This window comes from Drosophila navojoa, chromosome 2 (genome assembly GCF_054131105.1).
Source record: "Drosophila navojoa isolate 15081-1374.11 chromosome 2, UAZ_NAV_1.0, whole genome shotgun sequence".
Lineage (NCBI taxonomy): Eukaryota > Metazoa > Arthropoda > Insecta > Diptera > Drosophilidae > Drosophila > Drosophila navojoa.
This window is the reverse complement of record NC_142890.1, coordinates 14,884,802-14,902,350: the sequence shown is the minus strand read 5'-3', so window position 1 is coordinate 14,902,350 and position 17,549 is coordinate 14,884,802. Positions and strand designations below refer to the sequence as shown.

General features: G+C 41.2%; 2 protein-coding genes across 7 annotated transcripts; one reads left to right on the top strand and one right to left on the bottom strand.

Annotated features, from left to right (window-relative positions):
* Positions 1 to 236: 236 nt before the first annotated feature.
* On the top strand, positions 237 to 6,367 carry FipoQ (F-box/LRR-repeat protein FipoQ). Of its 4 annotated transcripts, none has more exons than XM_089265658.1 (7): positions 237 to 366; positions 1,451 to 1,668; positions 2,382 to 2,706; positions 2,762 to 3,380; positions 3,437 to 3,604; positions 3,672 to 3,875; positions 3,932 to 6,367. In XM_089265658.1, the coding sequence occupies exons 2-7, from the start codon at positions 1,588 to 1,590 to the stop codon at positions 4,065 to 4,067; spliced, it is 1,533 nt and encodes a 510-aa protein (XP_089121784.1). In that variant the 5' UTR covers positions 237 to 366; positions 1,451 to 1,587; the 3' UTR covers positions 4,068 to 6,367. The 4 variants fall into 4 exon arrangements, with proteins under 4 accessions (XP_089121784.1, XP_017968510.1, XP_089121786.1 ...); XM_018113021.3 differs by having other exon boundaries at positions 261 to 566; XM_089265660.1 differs by lacking the exon at positions 237 to 366 and adding an exon at positions 765 to 783.
* Trc8 (TRC8 ring finger protein) lies at positions 4,537 to 9,141 on the bottom strand. 3 transcript variants are annotated; one of them, XM_018113017.3, is made up of 8 exons: positions 8,871 to 9,141; positions 8,008 to 8,727; positions 7,343 to 7,913; positions 6,482 to 7,022; positions 6,240 to 6,414; positions 5,806 to 6,002; positions 5,544 to 5,744; positions 4,537 to 5,459 (listed from the first exon to the last, which is right to left on the bottom strand). In XM_018113017.3, exons 2-8 carry the CDS (start codon positions 8,435 to 8,437, stop codon positions 5,139 to 5,141), a joined length of 2,436 nt encoding a protein of 811 aa, XP_017968506.1. In that variant the 5' UTR covers positions 8,438 to 8,727; positions 8,871 to 9,141; the 3' UTR covers positions 4,537 to 5,138. The 3 variants fall into 3 exon arrangements, with proteins under 3 accessions (XP_017968506.1, XP_017968507.1, XP_017968508.1); XM_018113018.3 differs by having other exon boundaries at positions 8,008 to 8,668; XM_018113019.3 differs by having other exon boundaries at positions 5,806 to 5,987; positions 8,008 to 9,140.
* Between the last annotated feature and the right edge of the window lie 8,408 nt (positions 9,142 to 17,549).

Below are 17,549 nucleotides of genomic sequence, written 5' to 3'. Positions count from 1 at the left end.
CGACATGACTAAGAAAACACCGTGTAAGAATTTGTATTTGCATAATATGAATGAAAGGTGTATGACAACAACAAAGATGCCTGATTCTTGGCCAGGCGCCATCACTTAGCCCGCCTGCCAAGCATCTGCCGGCCACAACAAATGACGCGCACATACCAGCGGCCCGTCCCATGCTGTTTCATCCTGCTCCGTACCATACATACACTGTACTGGCTGGCCGCCATGACTGGGCCATGTTCATTTTGGCAAAAACCATTTTTCGCGGACGCCTGATCTCAGTTGCATGAGCGCTGTAGAACTCTCAACTACGCGGAACAAATTCGAGTGCAAAACACCAAGCGATACAAGTAAAGCGAAATACCTAAAGTATTTGTCTAACATATAGACAAACAACTAGTCGGTAGTACTAGGACCATCCCTAGTGAAAACAAAAGTGACAATTATCCAATAAAGAGTGCTTTCAACTGTGGACGTTACCAAAGTGCATGCAATTGCTGAAATTGCAAAATTGCAGCCGCAAATAATTTTCATTGCAGACCAACAATTGCCTATAAATAGCCCATAAGGTAGAACAAATCCGTCTGCCTTCTTCCCAGAACATTATAAAATTATAAGTACTAACAAATTTCGTCTAATTTTCTACTGTACGTAAGACATGTACATGATGTCATTGTAGGAGACATCAACTATATGCTGATCTTAATTAACATAATTAATTTATAAACATCTTTAAATTCAAAGATTGTACTAAAACAACCATTAATAAATTCTAACACAAAATGGGTAAATACTATATAATATATTTAAAATCCATGCTTTGCATAGTTTTAGTACCATAGTGATGTCTAGCGATAGTTATGCACTTTGTTTTATAAATAAATCAATTTTAGAGCCATTAGAGATTATGCTTATAGTTTGTAGGGAAATCATTAATCCTATGAGTGCAATCAAGCGAAACTCATGGGGTTCAAGTTTATTTTTCATTCCTATAAATATAGTATAATAAGCACAATAAAAACGGCAGAATTCATTGAAGAATCTATTATGTTCGATTTTAATGGAAAAACTTGAAATTTATATTATCATAGGAATAATTATTTAAAGAAATTAAATTTACAAAAAATAATAATAATAATAATAATAATAATAATAATAATATATACATCTGTAAACTAAATCAATTAATTGAAAACCATTTTTTTTTATTTAAATGTATGCTAAATCATGAAAAGATAGTACTTCAGTCTACAAATTATTTTGTTTGTTCTAGCACTGCTTTTTAGTAACTCCATGTATGTTAGTTTTAGTATAATGCAATATCGAGAAGCATGTATGGCCCAGGCTATATCGAAACCAAAGAGCCATTAAGTTAAGTGTATGTTACTAGATTATATACTTAGTGTAATGATAAAATAATTGATGAATGAATGAATTCCTTGGCTTCTTATAGCAACAATAAATACACCGACACGAGCCGATGCCTGCCCATACACACGCCCATAGACAATAGATCTTAGAGTGCAAGCCCCGCAACAATCAGCCAGATTAGCGCACACACAAGTCTTTTTTAAGTATTAGAAAATCATTATGGATAATTGGAACGTTTTGGCAGCGCAAACCTCATCCCAGGCGATTGGACGAGATGAGACGGTGGTCAAGACGCGTCTGGTGAGTAACGCTGAGAAATTCCCCTCTCAACGAAAAAACATGCAGTAAACAAAACAAATTAAAACGATTGCGTAGTATGAGATGCATATAAACTTTGTATAGATTTTATGTACACAGTATATACACATATATACACACATATGTATGTGTGTTATATACAAGACTAAAGAGCTAAGTATATGGTCTACTGCCTACCCCATCAGCTGTTCATCTAGCCCAGAGTTTTTCGCTCTTCTGACCACCAAAACGCAATGATCTGCTCTAGAAATTCTTGGCATTTTGTTGTTTTGGTTGCTCTGAACATTACTAGCGCTCATCTATAAATAGGATCTCGATCGATAGTGCTTCTCTTTAGCTGCCTGGCTGCCTAGCAGCGAGTTTGTCAAATGTTTGGGGGCTTTTTGGAGATTCCTCGCAGTAGCGGCAAGTAGCCACAGCTAATTCAGAAATTCAGATAGACAGACGTTGAAGGTGCTCGGCACAAGGCGCGTTTCGCTCGCACTCGCATATTTCTTTTATATAAGCATCTATACTATATAGAGCAATGGATATTTCGACCGATATTTGGGGCCAGCTGGCCGTAGAGGCCTCCCAGGTGTACCTGTCCGATGGCACCATGCGTAGTCCCTTTGCAGATACGGTAGTTAACAGATTGGTAGAATCGATTGATCGATCAGGTTAATATATACATATGTGATTTGTCTCTCCCGCAGACAATTGAGAAGCTGCCCGACAAGGTGCTGTTGCATATATTTTCGTATCTGTCGCATCGGGAGATTTGTCGTCTGGCCCGCATCTGTCGTCGCTGGCGGAAGATCGCCTACGATACGCGTCTGTGGAAGAATGTTTCGCTGCGGCCGGAGGTCTCGGGGCTGCACGTTGGCTCTCTGGAGATGCTGCTCTCACTCATTTCGGTGCGATTTGGGCCAACGCTGCGCTACATCGAGCTGCCCATTGAGCTGATCACGCATACGGTGCTCCACGAGCTGTCGGCCAAATGCCCCAATCTAACCCACATGCTGCTGGACTTTTCAACGGGTGAGTTATGGAGTTGATTAGACAAATTTAAATTATCCTTTAATTACGTGTGTAGCCATGCAGTTGCACGACTTCAGCGAGATGCAGGCGTTTCCTACCAAGCTGCGCTACATGTGCATCTGCCTGTCGGAGGTGATCTTCATGGAGGGCTTTATGCGCAAGATCTACAACTTTATCAACGGCCTGGAAGTGCTCCACTTGGTTGGCACCTACGAGAAGTGCGAGGAGGAGGAAGAGGAAATCTATGAGGTCATCAATGTGCACAAACTTAAATCGGCTACGCCCAATTTGCGCGTGATCAATTTGTATGGCATCAATTTCATAGACGACTCGCACATTGATGCCTTCAGCTCCAATTGCATTCAGCTGGAGTGCCTGGCGGTTAACTTCTGCAACAAGGTGACCGGGTCCACGCTGAAGACTTTGGTGCAGCGCTCGAAGCGCTTGACCTGCCTGCTGATGAATGGCACCAGCTTGAAGTCAGAGTTTGTGATGCAAGTGGAATGGGATAAGTGCGCGCTGCAGGAGCTGGATATAACGGCCACCGACTTGACCACCGAGTGCCTGGTGGACATGCTGACTCGTATACCCAGTCTGAAGTTCCTCTCGGCAGGCCAAATCAATGGCTTCAATGATACCGTACTAAAGCAATGGATGGAGCAGGGCAATACCAGGTGAAAGTCATAATGCCACTTGTCACATTCAATGACTTATCAATTTACCCCATCAGATCCCTCAGCTCCTTGGACTTGGACTCCTCGGACAACATCACAGACGAGGGTATGCTCAAGTTTCTGCAGCGCCACGGTCACCAGCTGAGCGCTTGCTGTCTATCCGGCATGCCACACATTACGGATCAGCTCTGGATGAGCATACTCCCCATGTTGGGCAACTGCAAGTGAGTAGGATATTATATATTATATCGCAAATGATCAGTCAACATACTAAGATTTGATGCTACATAGAATTATCGTAATGGGTACGGCTGAGAAGCTGGGCGTCAATATACACGTGGATCAGCTGATGGACACAATTGCCACCAACTGCGGCAATCTGGAGCGTCTGGAGCTGCGCTGGGATCCGGACAACTTGCGATTCTCCGACAAGAGCCAGAAGGCAATCGATATACTGCGAGTCAAGTGTCTCAAGCTGCGCTGCATGGTCTTGAGGTATGAATGAAATCAAGCTGAAAGAATTTTGTTAATTGACCCAAATTATCTCGCAGCGATGGCCGTTACTATGAAACCGTGAAGGCCAACTTTGAGCGTGCCGATCGCACCACAGTGGTGCGCACCACCACCTGCTGTCGGGTCTCGCCATATCATCTGTTGCGTAACTACAACGACTTGATTTTCAACTAAAGACCCAGTCATAAACTCCCTGCTCAAGTATCTAATCGTTGTCAATTGTTAAACTGTTGGTATCCTAGTTATCCGTGCCAAGCAGCTATCCCCAAGGAAACAGTTGTTCCTATTGCAAATATAAGAAACAATTTTGTTCGATTTAAGGCAATTTGTATTTTGGTTAACATGTTGCATTACAAAATACTTGACATTAAGTTACATATGCATATGTTTTATATACAAATTTGATACAAATCGCTGACTTTTTATACATAATCTGCCTAACAAGTTTTGATCCAATTAGTCACTTTCACAGTGTGCCATGGCTTCACCGAAAGCAAAATCTAGGATGTTTAAATTAACTAAAAAGGTATGGGAACCCCGCTGGCCTATTTCGAGAACAACTCAAATTTCCATAGGCATTGTTGTCTAGTCAAATTAAGCTGCAATTGTTTATTGCTTACATATTGTACTGTATTTTATCCGCTTTTTCGTTTGATTAAATTAAATTAAGATAGATAGATTTGCTAATTTTAATTTCGTGTAAATTACAAAATTATTTCGCGTTTTGTTAACTAGTTTTGTTTGTATTTTTTACTTGGTACTTGATTAAATCATTTTCAGACTTCACCGCATTTATTTTTTTTCTGCTGTTTTTGATTTTCTTCTTTTTTTCTTATTTCGTTTTTGTTTAACACCATTTCACTGTTAACTTAAAACTAGCCGTTCAACATATTTGGGTCAACTTTTTACCATAAACTTAATGTACAAAGATCTGTGATTGAGTTCACGTTTCATTCGGCGTATTCATATACAAGGGTATGAACTTATATGCATTATGATTATAATTTAATTTTGTGTTGAATTGAAGCCAAACATCTTAATGCGCTTTCTAATGTATGCGTGTGCGTGTGGGTGATCAGGTGAGATGACGAGGTGTTGGTGTAGTGTATATAGAAATAGGTTCATCGAAGCAATTAATAAGCACGTTTTAGTTATGCTTAAGACTTTCGCATTCTTACATAAGTACACTAACACATAGAACAGTTTAAATCAGTAAAGATTACAAATAGTGAAAAAAAAAGTTATTCACTGCTGCTCCTGCGATAACCGAAATATGTGCGTCGTATTGCTTGCCGCAGCAGTAGCCACAGCGGCCGCCGAAGTAGCCGTTGGTGGCGGCGGCTGACCAGAAGCTGAAATATAGCTGCTGTTGCTGCTGCTGCTATGGCTGCCGCTATTGACCGCAACAGGTCGTGTCTCTGCGGCTGTTTCATTCGTCGAATTGGCTGCCGCATCATCGACATTTGACGAGGCTGAAGTTGCACTGCTCCCCGCTGCACCGTTTTCTGGAGCAGCTTCGGCTGCACGTTCGGGCGAATGCCGCGCCCCTCCAGCATTATTTGCATCCTATGGTAAATATTACAATTATCAGAACATTGAGTATAATGGTTTAAATAAGAAAGAACTTTCAGCTCCCGCCGTTGCACTCACGTCTCTAGGGTATAAGTGTATGGGCTGCTCTGCTTGCTGAGCTGCTGCTATGTCCGCTTCGCGCGTATTCTCCTCGGCTTTGTCGGTATACATCATTATTTCGTGACACAGCGGACAGCGGTCCTGTACGTAGAGCCACTTGCGCAGGCAAACGCCGTGGAAGAAGTGACGGCAACGCGTTATTTTTGCCGAGTACATTTCCTGAAAGAAGCCAATTATTTATAGATGTTGCTGAGAAACGAAACACAACCTTTGAGCTCACCTGATAACAGATGGCACAGACATCGTCAAAGGCCTGCAGCTGGGCAGGAGTTGCCTCCGGCAATGCAGATATCTTGTGGACCGCTGAGCGCCTCTTCATGAACACCGACCAGCCAGCACGTGCCTCGCACCAGATATTGAAGTACGCATGAATGCACATCATGATCGCCCTAATGGCGCCGCCTGTAGCATTTTGGGCTATCAAGTTATAATTATCGATACACAAAATCAACCAAATAATAAAATTACATGCACACGAAACAAAAAACTCTGCCACAAGCATTCGCAACTCACAGAGTAAACTTATACAATATGCATACATATATTTGCATAAACATATACATATATACATTTATATAAATTTGAATGCTTTATGTCGCTGATTGTGTTAATGTAATTTGACGGCAAGGCCAATCTGTGCGACAGAGCACTTACCCGATTCAAAGATCAGGATCCAGGCACCATTGATGAAGAGCAAAATGCCAAAGCAAAACTCCACCGAATTGCCAAAGGCGCGCACATAGTATAGATAATCGTCCAGTTTCTCCCAGAAGAACTGACGCCGGGCGTCTAGCAAAAAGAGCGTATAGGTGGCGAGTGAAACAAGCACCTGTCAAAGGATATAGGATTTAAGCTTTATATAATTGTAAATGTATGTGTAAATAACCTTCACGCACCTTTACTATGACCTCCACGGAGAAGGCCGTCACCGCCAGTAGCCAAGTGGAAGGAGAATGATGCGTCCATAAATAGTACAGAAGCCCGAGGGGCATTAGTATGAGAAATGCGCAGACGGACAAAGCGCGCACGTGTCGTTTGCGTGATGGGTTCCGTGCTGCACTCAGCGACATCAGAATGGGCGACACAATGTTATGGAGGAAGTGCAGGAGCGCTGTGACCAAAAGGCACAAATTGCGACACAAACGAACAAAGCGCTTGTCCGGCGCGAGCGATGTGAGACCAGTCTGCAGGGCGAGTATATAAAAGAGTACCGCCGATACAGTGCCCAGCGATTTCTCCTCGTCGTTGTCATACGTCAGCAGATACCATTGAAAGGTTCGCCCTATGTAGTGGCAAATCATCGAGATGACGCCAGTCATGCCCAGCACAGCTGTTAGGGTTTCACAGCCATCAACCAGAAGCTTCTCCATTGCGGGAAATAGCTGCAAAGGCACGTCCGACTCGGCTGTAATCAATGTATAGCCACCTTTCAAGATTCTGCAAAGAAAGTGGGTTGCACGAGAATATTACAAATAGATAGTAAAATTATCTGTATTTAAAGATATCTATATCTGAGATAACAACTTTTATCCGAACATCAGTAATCAATGTTATTTAATAACGTTTATATGTTTGTTGATACAATTTGATTCGAATGTCTCATATGCAACCAAAGTTATTCGCTTATTTATATGATAAGAAGTTATTAAATAAAATAAATAATACGATATATGTATAAAATATAATATATAATTACAATATACCAATACAATAATATATACCTATGTACTTAACATATTTTGTATTCAGCTACATACCTGAGAGCCCAAAATACTCGCAAGACATTGGGCACATTAAGTCGCTGCCACTCGTTCTCAATGAGAGCCGAAAGTCCAAAGTTGGATACAAAATTCATTGCGTATTGGTATCCATTGTATACTGTTCTGCTTGCTTCCATAGCACTTTGCATAAGCGTGATTTTGGTTAGTATAATGGGCGTGAGGCCCGCAACCACGGGAAGTTTCTCCACTATGCTCGGTGGAAGCGGCAGCATGGCAAGCAGGATTGGACTAGTAAATATGATGGGCATGGACTTCTGGAGTAGCCCGAACCGTGGGCCTAAATGAATATAGGCGAAGAGCATGCCCATAACCCATTGAGCGATCAAATGTGGCGCCAGAGACATTATAACTCCGCCCGAATCCAGCAGTCTTGTTGTGTTCAGGGATAACAGATCTTCCAATATGCACGGACTGCGCGCCATCAGCTCCAGTGCGCTCACATTGGACCAGTACGAGAGAAAGGTGAGTCCCAGCGACGTTAGAAACATGTATACCATCACCAAGTGCCGCGTCCACAACATAAAGATGCAAGTCGCACATAAGAAACCTGCAAATGCCAGACAGGGTGTAAAGTACAATCAATTCAAAACAGTTGTGGGGTGATAAGCGACGGCGGTGAACGCCCCATTAAGCACACTCACCTAATAAACAGACGACGAATTTCACTGTCGTTATGCTCAGCATATTGGCCAGAAGACTGTCGTTGGCCAGCTCATCCATTATATTGTTGAAATTATTGCTAAGCATGCCGCTGGTTTGCGCTGACTTGGATGCATTCTCTATGGAGTGTTCGAGGATCGCTTGATTTCTGTGGCTGATGGGGCTGGAGGTGCTGAATGAGTCTTCGCTGCCAATGCCAAAGAATGCCTTGATGGTGGCGAATGTGTCTGCGCTGTGGCTGGAATCGGAGTGGCTGGATTTGATAGCCTCGCTTTCCACTGTGTAGGTTTTGCTCGCGCCGAGCTGTATGGGCACTCCCATTCCAATTTTGAGTATCTCATCGATGACTATGATGGGCGGGACACGCATCATGACGTCCACTAACCCGAGCACCTGCGTCCTTATGGACATCGTTAGGCTGTAACTATAGCTGACGCGGCGTGACTTGACAAATTGCGTTTGCTATTGCTTGCGGCTCACTAATTTAATATCAACTTCTAAGCGTCGCACGCATTTGTTGTTCTTGTTAATATCGTTGTTGCTGTTGTTTTTATTATTGTTATTGCTGCTGTGCTTTTTGCGATTTTTGTGTTTTGGTTGCTCGCTCGGCTGCTTGGTTAATCGGCTGGCGTTGGCCTTCGTCTTGGATTTCGCAAAGCGAAAAGAATCGTGTGCAAGTGTTATTGGTGTGTTTTTGTAAGCTGTTGGTGTGCGTCAAAATTATATTTTATATTGGAAGGAGGGGTAGGGCGGCAATTGGTAGTGAAGGTGAACGTTGAGGGCTTACAGCGATTGCACTAATCCACATTCATTACGGCTTCCGTTGATCTGGAGCACTATTTACGATTGTTTTGTACACCAAAAGAATCGATTTAATCGCAGTAGTAAAGTTTTTTTCACAATTAAATTGAGATTTTTGTTTTTCCTTTGCTTTGCTTCTTTAGTGCAATTCGCGAGCGTTTCTTCCGATATCAGTGTTGATATCGTTTGCTTTATCGATAGTTATCCGGCGACCTGCAGCACTGCTACCACGCAATATAGCGTTGCCAGAGTGATAACCAGCTGATTGTTTCATTTGGCGCGTACGTTATCAAATTTCAAAAAATATCCTGCAAGACAATTATATATGTACTTAATCATTAACAGCAATTGATTTAAATTATATTAAATATTATTGTGTTGTCTGTTTGTACTTAAAATTTTACAATCCTTTACTATTGTAATTATGGTATGTAGGGCATACGTCGCCTACTAGATGTGTAACTTTAACGACAACATTTTGAGAAAATTCTTGTAGCTCACCAGCGATTAGTTTCCATTCGTACACACATTCCTCGAGACTCGCCATAAAAAGCACTTTTTATTATGAGCTTCGCAAAGCATTCTTATGCAACAATGCCATGCGCATGCATTGATGTTCCTGTGCGCTGCTAAACGTATTTGTTAAATGGGTAAAGTGGTATGCCAAAGTTGAGAATATCTAAATCTATTTTCACTGTACATAGTAACAACAATTTGCTTACATTAAAAGCAATATACTATATAGGGTTGTCATGTCCGATAACGTAATTAAATTCAGGTAATTGTATTGGCATTTTTTTGTAATTATAATTAATTTGAACCGTTTATTCAATGCGTGTTGTGTGTTCGCTTTTGCATTTTATAGTATTCGATTTGAATATGAAGAAGTGCATTAGACTGTATTTCTTTGACTTACACCAAGCTACATTTTGTGTAAACAATCGAAGCGAATTCTTCATCATTAGAAATATGTTATATCTACGCTGAAAAGTAATTAGCTAACATAATGTATTTATTCCAACTGCCTTAAATATAAGTTAAGTAAAATAATATAGCTAAGCAGTTACATACATATGTTTGCTCACGTGACTCCCATAAATCGTAAATACTGCATTTCGTGGACTTTACTTGGCTCAGCTCGTTAGTCAGCAAACATTCTAGAGAATTTGTTTGCTGGACGGCGGGGTCATTCACTTCTTGGCATTACGACTCGATTTGCTATTCATGTTCTGGTTGCCCACTTCTATGCAAATGCACAAATTGAGGCAATGCAGTCGCAGCTGAGCCGCCGTTCGTAATTATGCGCAATTGTTTAGCGCTCAGCTCAAAGGTTCAACTGCAACTTAATTGATTTTTCGCTGCAACAAAGAAATATGTAGGGCTCGTTTTATACGTATGTCTAAATATTTGTGTATTTTTTATTTGCCATTTGTTCGGGGTGCCCAGGTAAGCAACGGTAACTAATTTGCATAGTTTTGCGTTTGGCTCTTGGCTTTTTCTTCGTGTAGCATAGTTGGCGGCGCAGCAAATTGCATTACAGCAAATTAGATTTTCCTTATGGCCATGGCTGGCAAACAGTTAACACTCCCATGGCAGCATGGCTGTGGCCCATATATGGTCCTCATATATTCAATATAATCAGTGTAATTGTCAGAGGCGATGAGCTGGGGACCTGTTCCCGTGTCTCTTCGCCTGAAGGCAGCCAGCGCTCAGGTCTCACGCATGGCAATTGTATAATTTATCGCTCCAGTTCTAATCGCCAGCTGTCAATAGCTGCCAGCCTGGCCTCGCTAGCCAGTCGCTGATCTCGAGGGAACGATTTAATTCGCTGGCCATATAAGTAGGAAATTTGTACGTTGATTAACGCGCCAATCGGTTTACACAACTGCAAAAGTAACGTACAAAGTGTCGATTGTGGCCCCCCAGCCTCAGCCCCAGTCCCAGCCTCTGCACCTGCAGCTGCCTCTTCAACTGTCCCCCCCCCTTCCACCTTCTGTTCAGCATCTCTTGCCTTCTATCTCCGCATCCATATCGCATGCTCTCGGCCTGTCCATGTGTGATTTCATTACACTTGAAGCTATGTGCTGCGTTCGCTGACTGCACTTCGCCGAATTGCCAGGACTATCAACTCATACTCTTCTACACTCACACACATACACACACAGCTCGAACCATATGCGCATGTGAACGTGAACGTGAACGTGAACGAGTGCAACGCGTTCTCAGCGTGATTACCACTCATAGATAGCAACGACGACTGGCAACCTGCTGGGATGCCAAATGAATTAGCTGCTCCAGCTTCTGTGGCTGTGGCTGTGGCTGGCTGGCGTATTAACTTTATGATAATGTTTGCGCTAAAATGAATAAGGGGCTTTATTCGCTCGACTAATGTGGGTATGAGTATGCTAGAGGCACTCAGCGCTGACTGGAATGGAAAATGGTACATCATGAGAATCGTGATCAGAATGGACAGAGCAGCTCAACAATAATCGGATGAGTTTCAAATTAAATAATTATAGTGGGTCACAGATAACATATAATAATTAAATTGAAAATGGTATTATACCTTATATTCAAGTAGATTGCTATACTAAGCTTTACAGTTACTAAATCGTTGTTTAAAAATGAATGAAAAGCATTTCCTGAAACTGTTTGGTTAGGTTTCCGATAAAGTCGAATCTGCCAATCTCTCTCTTTGATAAATAAATTCATTTTATTGTTTACTTCCAGCTCAGCAAAACTATAAGATTTAATGGTTTACACCAATATTAATGCTTGTTCTTTAAATTAAATTCCATAACATTTGTTGGTCAGCCTGTCTATAGTTCGTCTTTAGCTTATCTTTTAAGAATCCAAATATTAAAAATTCCATATTATTGAAAATTCAAATTATAAAAAATTCCACTTTTTAATCTAAAATGAGAACTGTATAACAAATATCATTTAAATTCCATATTATAAAAAATTTAAATTATTAAAAATTCAATTTTTAGCTCTAAAATGAACGCTGTATAATTTATATCATTTCAAATGCACAATATATATTTTCAAAGTGCAAATCCATAGTTTAAAATACATGTGTGTGTTCTCATAAATTGAATGAGTCCTACTCCACGCATATCAAGAAAACCCGAACACTTCAACTGACATCTATTGCGACTGTCGTGTGTGCAGCCTCAAGCGTACAATAAATATACGTTATCAAGCTTATATACCCACTTCACTTGTGGAACGAGTATGATAGAGCTATGATCATAATATCTCAGGAATTATGAATACGTAACTCAACTAGCATCTCTCTTGGCCCGACACTTGGCAGTAAGTTGTCAGAGTTATTGAGGCAGTTGGCTTCTTTCTGGTTGTTCTGGCTGCTCTTCATTGACTTAATTGGATTTTAGCTGTGTTGATTAAGCATCCGTCAGAGCCGCAGAGGCTACTGCTCCACTGGGTCTCGTTGTTTGTCATAATTGCCAAAAAAGAAAAGGAGAGAAAAGAATAACTGTCGCAGGTCCTAGGGATCAGTCGGCTTTGTGTGTTGTTGTTGTTGTTGTTGTATATTGAAATTGATATCGTCGACCGTGGCCGTGGCAAGCGAATCGCCAATTATCTTTTGCATTCAAAGAATAATTAGGAGCTTGATTGACATGCGGGATAAGGAGACATACACTTGGAATGCCGTAGCAAATTATCGAACGGCTACTGTGCTGTGTGTGCTCGGCCGAACAGAGAGGCTGATCCACAAAAATCAAAGGCCCAAACAACGAGGAGGACGACAATGTCGCGACGCCTTCCACTTATTGATTGCCGAGCTGCTGCGCCGTTGCCGTTGCCGTTGCCAGTGACTGTGACTGTGACTGTGCCTTTGTCTGCACATAGAGTGGTAATCTGATGGTGAGCCAGCGATACAGTGGCCAGGGCAAACAATGACCAGGCTGTGGGCCCCTCGGCTCTGGCTCCACTCTGAAACCCGTTTTGGCAAACGGCAGCAGCAGCAGCATCAACAGATCGCAGCTCAGCAATTACAATATGTTTAACTACGTCAGCGCGTTATCTGGGGCTCAGCGCGGAGTCCATGGAGTCCATGGCCCATGTCAGCGATTAATCCAGCGGGCCGCTGCCTCGTCACCGTCGCCGTGGCAAGCGCTTGTTAGGCAGCCTCTTTTTGGGGCAATTGCAGCAGCGGCCTCATCATCGATTGTGTTATCGATGGCGTTGCCAGTCTCTGTCTCACTCACTCTCTCTCTCTCTCTCTCTCGCTCTCGCTCTCTCTCAGTGGCTGCTCCTTCCTCGCTGAATCTCATTTGCGATTAAGTTCTTATGGGCAACTGGGCACAGTTCGTGGAAAGTTGGCCAGCAGATCTTTATTGTTCGATTGGTTTATTTATAATAATTAGGTGCGCTGTCCAAGCGACTTTGTTTTTCGTGCTGTTGCGGCTATGGCTGCCGCGAGCACGCCCCTTGCGCCTCTCACGCCGGCTTATCGACGTCCCATAAATTCTTTAAGCTCGCACCTTTTCATTGTGCGCACTCACACACTTAGTGGAGCGATCGGTCTTGGCCACAGCCACAGCCGCAGCCTGTCCTTTGCCTGGCTACTGCTGATTGCAATCGCGCTTTGCGCATGCGCGAGGACGGCCCGCAGTTTAGACCAGACACAGACCAAGACCCAAAGCCAGAGCCAGAGCCAGGCTGATGCATGTGCATGTGCATGCGGCTGGCTACGGTAGCTGGCGCAGCGCGTTCCTTTGGTAAATTGCTCACATTAGCAGGTTGTACGACTTATTAAGTAAGCACAATTTGCGTGGCCGCCGCCCCAAAATAATGGCCAGCCGTTAAGGTGGCGACCGGGAGCCGCCTAGCCGGACAAGTGATTGTTTTATAATTGCAATCGCAATTGCAGTTCGATGCGATGCAATGCGATGCAATGCGATGCGATGTTGCTAAATTGGCTCTGGCATTGGGGCCGGCCCCGTCGTGCACCAGGTAGGCTGGCCAGCGAAATTGGCCATCCATTTGAATGAATAATTGCTCAATTATTGAAGCCGACGCCGCGGCCGAGTGGGAGCGTAGCGCTTGCTGGGCGGAAAATTGAACGAAATTTGTCTGGCATCATGGATCAACAAGACTTGGCTAGAGGAATGCATATAAAATATATGTATGTATATAAATATGTATGTATGTATAGTTATAAAATGCATGCAATTAAAAACAAAATTTTGAGAGTGGAAAAATCAGTGGAAATTCTTCTATATAAGTATATTTTTATTATTTATTTAATTGTTTTTATTTTTATTTTTATTTATTTATTTTTTTTTTTTTTTAGCATTATTTTCCATAAATATTTTTTAATATGTACATATCTTTTTTATTTTATTAATTATTGAATTATTTTTTTTATTATTTATTTAGTTTTGTTAATTTATTGAGCTTTATTTTCCATAAATATTTTTTAATAATCATATGAAGCTTTTGCTAAAAATTTACTATTATACAAACATATGTACATATATTTTTTATTTTATTAATTATTTAATTTTGTTTTTATTTATTTAATTATTTTTTTTTTAACATTTTATTGAGTTTTTTCTATAAATATTTTTTTAATAATCATATGCAAAAATTTACTTTTATACAGAGATTTATATTATTATTTTATTATTTTAATTATTTTTATTTTATTTATTATTTTTATTCTAATTTTGAGGGCTGCAAATTTAAGAAGCTTTGTATATTTTTTGCTGTAAAGAAAAAAAATATATATTTAGAGAAATATTTTATTATTGCTAATTTTTTAATATATTTATTTTATTTTATTTATTTATTTTAATAAAAAATTCAATTGTTTAATTTTGGGTTTCATTTCAACTTTTAAAACCTCTTAAGCACTAAAATTTACAATGATGTTACGAAATCGACTTTAAATGATATTATAAAAGATGAGACTGTAGACTATGAGCTATGATTTATTACTATAAAATCATAGACAGTTCATTGTTTTCATGTAGTGAGCCCACTTCACAAGGTCGACCCCAGCAAATTAAAAACAAAATATTTTCAGCTTGACTTGATTTGAGCACGCTGATTAGGCCAAGTTAGTTGGCAGCGGGCAGCGGGCAGCGGGCAGCAGGGAGAAGCGCCAAGCGACAAAGCGCGACAAAAATGGCGCTAAGGCCACTTGGGCAGAGACAATGTCGCTGAGCAGCAGGAGTTATCGTATTAGGGTGAAATCGTGAAATGGAACTGGACCAGTTTTAGCGGAAGCACTGCCAGCAGCTCAAGAAGAGAAGAAGAAGAAGACGAAGAAGCTGAAGAGCAGACAACAGCAGCTGAGCTGGAGCTGGAGCTGGAGTTGGAGTTGGAGTTGGAGCTGTGCTGTCTGCAGGCACGTAAGAAATTTCATACTAATTGGCATAAATACCAAGTGTCGCAGAGAGGAGAGTCTGCAGCTATTGCTGCCTGGGACTGGCCAGCGGCGACGCTGACAGACTGACGAACTGACTGCATGACTGACATTGAGCACTGAGAGAAAAAAAGAGTCACAATACCAATATATATATATATATATGAGTGTATATAGATATGTGTGAGTGCAGCTCTGCTCGCCGATGAGATCTTCACCTTGGCAATCATTAATCGTCTGCCTCTCGACATAATATCAATGTTGGAGCTGTGCTGCGACGTTGTCGCTGCTCGTCTAAGCTTGTTTTTTTTTCTTTTTTTTTTTTTTTTTTTGCTTTCTTTTTATTATTTATTTATTGCTGGCTTTTTGTTGTTATTTTTCTTTTTTTTTTTTGTTAGCATGGTTCTCTCCGCTAGTTGGCCGCGTGCAATGCTGGAATGCTCATCGAACCAATTGAAATTGCTGTGACAACAATAAAAATTCAAGTTTGGAGCCTCTTTTTGCTGGCTGGGTCCGGCCAGCGGAGTTGACGTTGCCAGCTCAACTGACTGACAATTAGACGTGGCTAAAACGTTCGACTGATCAAGCGATTTGTAGCTGTAAATTCATCTCTATTTCGTTTTGCTGCCATGGCCAACAAGAGTTCATGTTCGATGTGGCTGCTGCTGGGGAATGTCGAGATTCTGTTAGCTGGTTTTTCTTCGCTCCTCTCCTTCCCTTTTCTTTTCTTTTCTCTGTTTTTGTTGTTGTCCTGATCATTGGCTGTTCCTCACTGTCCTGGCCTGGCGACTACTTGTCGCTGTTAAAATCCAATTAATCGAACAATTTACTTTGCTGCGTTTAGCGATGGTGTTGGACTGCTGCGGCCGGCTGCTGCGCCCGTTTAGCGTCTCGCTGTGGAATTGATAGCTCACCGAGCCAGGCCTTGGTTTATGGCTTATGAGCGAAGTTTCAACACAATTCGCACAGCGTTCAGAGACTTGATATTGAAATGCATTGGGATTAGCATAAATATTTAAATAATATTCAAATTATTTAATGAATTTTCCGATTTGTATAGCAAAGATCGAAAGTCCCATTTTCTCTGCTTAATTTTTTCAATTCATTATAATAATTTTGGATATTTAATTATATAAATCTTTATCTTATATTCATACAAATGTTTTATATATTATATTATGTTATATTTTATTATAAAAAATTAAAAAAATAATACGAAAAATTACAAAAAAAAAATTAAAATTAAAATTAAATAAATGACACAATTTTCAATTAATTTTTATTTTAATATTAATGAAATATAGCTTAACTTAAGATAATTCTCTTAAATATATTTATTAAAATATTAAATGAAATTTATAAAGAAAATTAAATAATTTTTATAAGAAAACTCCTTTTATGTTTTTTGTATGTATAGGAAAAATCTTAAATATCCCCATCTTAAGCAGACTTCAACAATTAAGCTCTCACTGCCTATGTCTGTCTTTTGTCCCTCAAATGAGAAACACTTATAGTCTGAGTCTGTGCTAAGCACAAACGATCTGCGGGCTGTTGATACATAAATTATGGCCAGGACTGATACATGACAGCATTACAAAACGACGCTGCAGCCCCCGGTGCACGCCCACCAAGAAACGGGCGGCCACCCTTTGGGTGCTGGCAGCCGAGCATGATTAGTGTCAATTTTTGTCACTTTAATAGCGTCGTTTATGTGTTTGGCTAAGCGAGTCGCTTCGAGTGCATTAAAAAAGGAACCGTGGCCTATAAAACACGAGTAGGCCAACTCAGGCCAGCATCGATCGATGGCCGGGGGGCAGGAAGACTGCGCGCGACACTTGGAAACGTTTTCATTAATAGACGCTCGAATATCAAAGTGAAACTTCAGAGTCATGCCGACGTCGCAGCAGCTCCCAATTTCACTACCGCTCCTGCTGCCGCTGCTGCTCCTGCCACTGCCATTTGCTGCTGACGTCGACAAACGCCCGCCCCATTAAACCACAAAATTTATTACACCAACTAAAACGAAATCTCAGCGAGACGCAGCCGAGGCAGCGGGCGCGGAATGGCAATGGCAATGCCATGAAGTGACATCTGAAAGGCGACTAGCAGCAGCCGCAGCAGCAGCAGCAGCAGCCGTTGCTGCATCAAGTAGGGGCTGCCGGGAGCTGAACAACTTAATTCAAGTGTTGTCACTTTGTCGTGTTCCATAAATGTTGCCTTAAAACGCTGCTCATTAATTTTCAAGTGTAACTTTTATTAGGTATTTAAATGCGTGCGAGAACTTGCCACCAAGCGGCAAGCCAATGGCAACATGCCGCTGCA